Raw genomic sequence first — 6,304 nt, 5'->3', positions numbered from 1 at the left:
GGATGAAGTTGTGCGGCAACTCAAGGCTCTCGGTGAATCGTACGAATCTCGTGACCCCTGGTTAATTCATCTGTTATTGGAAAAACTCGACCGTGAAACCCGTTCGTTGTGGGCTCAGAAGCTAGTCGATTTGGACAATCCTAGCTTCCAAGAGTTTGTCACATTCCTCGAGCGAAGATGCGATGCCTTGGAAACTTGCGCGTCCTTTTCCAAGAAGGGAACTGATACGACCACGAAGAAGGAACAAGATCGGAGAACGGACCAAAACACGAAGAATACATCGTCAAGTAACACACAATATACCAGTGTGCCAGCTTCAAAGAAATGCCAGTGAGTGAACGACGGGAGTTCACCCATCGAGCCAAGCTCTGTTTTAATTGCCTCAAAACGACCCACATTGTGAAGAACTGTACGTCTACAGTTGTATGCAAACAATGCAAGCAAAAGCATCATTCGCTGCTCTGCTCAAATGACGACAGCTCTGTTCCTGATTCTAGCCAACTCCGTGAAGATGAAGCAACTGTAAAGAAGCAGCCAACAACAACATCAGAAGTACCGAAGCAAGCGAATTCTGTGACATCGTATGTCGCGGATCTCAAAACCAGCTGTTCAGTGAACTTCCTTAGTTTGCTGCCTACGGCTGTCATCAAGGTGCTGGAAAAAAAACAACGTTTTCCATGAAGTACGGGCAATGATGGACTCTGCCTGTATGAACTCGCTGATCAGCAATCAAGCATTCGAACGTCTTGGCCTGGAAAGGCGCAACGCTAATATTCTCGTTAACGGAATCACTGATGGGAATCCCAGCAAGACAACAGGAGCAGTCACGCTGCAGATATCATCGCGATTCGACGACCGTGTCGTCATCGTGGTGGAAGCCTTAATACTAAAAAAATTGGTTCCGGACCAACCGAGTCAACCGTTTGAAGTCGATGCTGGTGCCTTAGCCGAGGCACCTCTCGCAGATCCAAGCTATAACAAGTGCGGTAAGATCGATCTTTTGTTGGGAATAGAAGCTCTTTTTTCCATTCTAGAACCGGGAAAGCTGTACGACGGTCGGGGTGTACCCATTGCGCAAAACTCCGTCTTCGGCTACCTGGTTGGTGGCCACTTCAATACATCGCATGCCGCCGAAGGTCATGCGGTGCTCAGCTTAACGACATCATTGAACCTGGACCAAACGCTCCGGAAATTCTGGGAGGTAGAGGAGGTGCCTAAATCTAAACAGCTCACGCCGGACGAGTTGCGGGCTGTCGAACATTTCCACTCCACCTTGTCCCGGAATGAATCAGGGCGATACATACTTACCCTTCGACTGTACAAAGCCAGAACTGGGCGAATCGGCTACTGCTGCCATCCGGCGGTTCAAGGCCATGGAGCGGAAATTCAGCATCGATCCAGAACTACAGCATCATTACCAGCAGTTTATGACTGAGTATTTGACCCTCGGTCATATGGAGAAGGTACCGCCTAGCGAGGATGCGGTTGCACCAGAGAAATCATTCTATCTTCCCCATTACGCCGTGTGGAAGGTGGATAGTAAGACGACAAAGTTGCGCGTCGTATTCGACGCCTCGAGCAAGAGTGGTTCCGGAGTGTCACTTAATGACTGCTTGCTAGTTGGACCGAACGTGAACGAGTCGCTTTTTAACGTATTCCTTCGCTGGCACACGTACAAGATCGCCTTTATCGCCGACATCGTGAAGATGTACCGGCAAATTCTCGTTGCCAGAGAAGATGCCGATTACCTACAAATAGTGTGGCGAAACAGTCCGGACCAGCCACTGGAACATTATCGTTTGCTGACCGTTACCTACAGTACGGCGAGCGCAGCGTATCAAGCTATGGCGGCTTTGCGACGGGTCGCTGAAGACAACAAGGAAGAACATCCGCTGGTAGCTGAGCGGATTCCCCGAAACATCTATGTGGATCATCTGTTTTCGGGCGCGGATTCCATCGACGACGCCAAGCTCCTCCGTAATGAAATCACCCACGTTCTGGAGAGCGCTGGCTTTGTCCTGCGAAAGTGGAGCTCAAATGAGCCCCAATTGTTGGAGTGCGGTGCAATTCAAGACGAGCCCTCCGCTAAATCTACCCTAAGAAGATGATTGTGTCAAGGCTTTGGGAATCAGATGGACGCCTCAAGAGGACATATTTAGTTCCAAGCTCACGTTTGATATCTATGGCGCAAATACCAAGCGTCAGCTGCTGTCCGATTCATCAAAATTCTTCGATCCATTCGGTTGGATCGCGCCGGTGGTCATCCGAATGAAAATATTATTCCAACACCTGTGGCTCTATGACTTGGGCTGGGATGATCCACTTCCAGCATTCATTTTGGAAGAGTGGATTGCGTTGAAAGAAACATTGCACCATATCGAGAGGATTCAGATTAAGAGATGGATTCCCCACATTGAAGGCAAACTGCAACTCCATGGGTTCGCGGACGCCTCTGAAGCTGCATACGCCGCTGTCGTCTACGCACGCACTATCGACCAAGACGGAAGAATCGCAACGAATCTGGTAGTGGCCAAGACCAGGGTGGCTCCTATTCTTCAAGTTTCACTGCCACGCTTGGAGCTGCTGGCTGCGGAACGATTGTTGAATTTATGTATGGGTCCAAATTAGGACTAAGGCCGACATTACATCCATTTTCCCTATCTTCGTCTTTTTTGGATAATTTAGAGTTAGTTGTACCCTTAGTGTTACCTTGTCATTATGCGTAAACAGCGTCACGTAAAGAAGTGCCAAAATCTGGCAACCCCGATCTACCATATTGTTAACTTCATCCAACTCCTCTCAGCTCGACTAGCCCAACAACAAAGCCATGTCGATATCTTCCTACTAACTGAGGGGGGAGAGAGACCCGGCGGGGCTAAAGATGAACACGAAAAAAGCTTACAAACTTTATTAGATATAGTTTATGGTTATGATCTGCTTTTATTCTCCCGCGGCTCGTCCGTCCCTTCCAGAGCATGTTGGTCGGTAGATGTCGAGAGTGTTTGCTTTCCTTGTTCTTCCTCCGACATCGAAGCGACGCAATATGTTCCTACGCCATGCAAGTTTTTCCTTTCTCTCTGGGTCGAGAGTTATGGCCAATGATACTGAGTGCTGGCCTCTTCCCGTTTAAGGGATGACAACATAAGGAAGACCTACCACCTACCATATGAGCAACGGAAACGGTGAGGCAAGTCATAGTCAGTAAAGTAAGTGGGTACTTAAAGGAAGCTCCACTCTTCAAGGTGAGGAATTGAGCACGTGGGTCGTAAAATTGAAGAGATTCGGATCTTACCGATGGCACTGCGGTACGATCTGAAACAATTTCTGTTCCGTCGGAGCATGGCAGTGTTACATTGTAATCAATTTTGAGGCACGTTTTAAACAAACTTTTGCTTTAAAAAAAAAAAAAACAGCGATAATCCCTGTCTATATCCGGTTCAATATTCTAGCGCTCAACAGCCATTGCCGTGGCTTAGAGGTATTAGCGCTAACGGGTACGTGATTTTCCGCTTCTTTTCGTCCTAATTAAATAACCTTTCGCTGGTGTAATTTCCCGGTAGGGTTCAAGTCGACGAGCGAAACACAAAAACATCAGTGAAATGGTTAAACACACGTTCGTCGCTCGGTTTTACGACATTGACCGCGATTCGAGATGTCATCAAAAAAATCAGAAGTCGTTACTACGGAATGATGTGATGACAATTTTGAAAACGAGCGAGTCTGAACTCGACGAAGAGAAAAGTGTTATTCCGTCGAAATGGTGCACACTTGAGGAGAATGATGCACTCGGGAGCGAAAGTAGCCCATAAACATGACAACGTGGGGGTCAGTAAAACATCGGTGTTTGACTGATGCAAGTGTCTGATGGGAGAGTTATGTCGGTATCAAGTCGTTTATTGTACAATTTAAGGTCACAACCTTTTCCATTTCCCAAATTTCAAGCAAATGGCTCTTCTCTTTAACTTTTCCCGGATTCCATCCAGCGACAACAGAGCACAACAACCTGCTCAGTACATACATTATCAACCTTCAACCCACCTACGACAATTCGTGTATGCACAGCACTCCATCCATTTGCAATTCCAGCAGCGAGAAAAGCATTCTGCTACACATTGGAAAACTTGTCACAGAGAAAATCGAAAGAAAAGATAAACTTTCCCCTCTCCCTCCCATCCTCTGTCATCCCCGCAGGATATCCATTGAAATTCCATTCCCCCACATTGTGAACCATCACATCGTCGTCTGCGCAACTACCGCACAAGCACACACACACGAACATTAAGCACACACCAATCCACCCCCTCCCCCCTCGTGCCACAATAACAAAACTCGTCGTTGGTCCGTTCCAGGTTCCACCACCACCACCACCACCTACACTCGGTAATGGAAAAATGGGGGAAAATCATTGCAAACAGATGAACTGGCAGAGCCAAAGGACGCGTCGCCGTCGTCGGTCGTGGTCGCTTTTCCAAAGAAAATGAAAATGGATTTTGCCAGCGAGATAGAGTGAGAGAGAGAGAGAGAGAGAGAGAGCGCGTGCACCCCCGAATAATCGATTTTCTTCAAGGGTGACGAAGGCAGCCTGGGATTGATCTAGACGCAGGAAAGGCGGAGTTGATTTTGGGGATTGGGTTTTTGGATGGTTTTGTTTATGTTTTTTCTTTCGGGAAATGAGATGGTTGGGTACATTGGTTTGCTTTTATTTGAATTGGAACATTATTTTGAAAAAAAAAGTTTATGGCAATTGCGGAATCCACTATGAAGCGAACAGAAATGACACTGCATTAAAAATGAGGTGAAAACCAGTACCATTTTCTTTAGATAAATCATGCCTTGCAAAATTGTGGTATACGAATGTATAACTGTAATTTCCTCGACATTCCCTGGACTTCCCTGAAAATCTATAGGTCTGATGTTCTCAGAATTCCTAAAAGTTTCCACAATTTTCCTAGAGGTACAAGAACTACCTTCAAGTCCTTTCGATGTTTTTGAATTTACTTACTTTTTGAATTTACTACTTTCACGGAACTTCCCTTAACATCTTTATATTTCCCTGAACTTTTCAGAACGTCCTTAAGGTTACTTTAACTTTCCATACGAGCAGGGATCTTCTCTGAAGTTCTCATAATTTTTTTGAAATTCTAGGAAATTTTTTGAATTTCCGAAAAGTTTTCGAAAACTTATTTTAATTTTTTGAAATTTCCCTGAAGTTAACGGAATTACCTTGAGGTTTCGTGATCTTCCCGGAACTTCTCTAAAATTCATGCAATTCTCCTGAAGCTCCTGAAAAGTTGGAGAACTGATCTGCCGCTCATGGCAAGAAAAACCCAACTAACATTTTCAGCTTTGTAAGTCAACTTTTCCAGCGTTGTGCTGTAAAGTAGCTGAAAAGAAGCTGCAGATACAGCTACAAGCTAAAGCTAGCAAAATAGTTTTGGAGAGCGTTTACTCAACTTTCTCACAACCATTATTCAATTTGTCAGTCGCACTGAATAACATCAGCCAATAAACGCTAATGTCACTTCTATACACACACTAATCAACTTTCAACTTGTAGCTGCAAAACAAAGCTAACAAAGTGAATATATTACTCATTTGATGGCTTCCAAACAACCAACCGCTCTTGCTGAATAACATAAATATCAAAAGTGCTTTTACAACAACTAAACAACCTGTACTCAGCTTAGGTTTTGTTTTGCTGCGTCGTTTTCGTTCTTGTGAAAATGTGGAAAATTTACAATTTCAGTGTTAAAAAGTGTTAATTGAATGTACAGAAGTTGTGTTGAAAAGTGCATAAGTGAAAATCATCAAATCCTTCCCTTTCCATTGCATGAGGTGCCCTCCGTTCCGAATAAAGCGCAGCAACGTTCAGCTAAGTTTATTTGCCTTTTAGTTCCTCTTTCCTCTATAACAGCACTTCCCAGCGTGCGGCCTGCGGCTCGGAAATATTCAAAGATGCAGCCATTTAAAAACTACAAGATTAGGAAGATTGGACAGGACTTATCCCTCTAAATTGAGACGATCATTTAAATTACTAAATACCCGTCAATCTTTTATCTAGAGGCTATTTGAGCTACGGTCTAACTCCCGGGTCCAGGCTTCTTGCGTTCATAAGAACTTATTTCATACATAATGCCACTGCCAGACAGTGGGAGTTAGATTGTAAACAAACACACGTGGCATGGCAGCCGTTTGAAATGTCATTGACCAATTCAAACGGGGAAATATTCCGCCAGAATTAAGGAGCGAGCTTTTCCATGATTTCTTGGATTCTCAGGACTATCCCGCACGGCCAATGAGATCA

The 6,304-nt window shown here is 45.0% G+C and overlaps 1 protein-coding gene across 1 annotated transcript; it reads left to right on the top strand.

The window, feature by feature from the left end:
• Positions 1–694: 694 nt before the first annotated feature.
• On the top strand, positions 695–2,108 carry LOC135715963 (uncharacterized). Its single transcript, XM_065238880.1, has 3 exons — positions 695–986; positions 1,035–1,201; positions 1,293–2,108. The coding sequence occupies exons 1-3, from the start codon at positions 695–697 to the stop codon at positions 2,106–2,108; spliced, it is 1,275 nt and encodes a 424-aa protein (XP_065094952.1).
• The last annotated feature ends 4,196 nt before the right edge of the window (positions 2,109–6,304 follow it).

Source organism: Ochlerotatus camptorhynchus, unplaced genomic scaffold (assembly GCF_037179485.1).
Source record: "Ochlerotatus camptorhynchus isolate MF236.1 unplaced genomic scaffold, CSIRO-AGI_Acam_v1.1 ptg001056l, whole genome shotgun sequence".
Taxonomy (NCBI): Eukaryota; Metazoa; Arthropoda; class Insecta; order Diptera; family Culicidae; genus Ochlerotatus; species Ochlerotatus camptorhynchus.
This window is presented reverse-complemented; position numbering and strand designations above follow the sequence as displayed.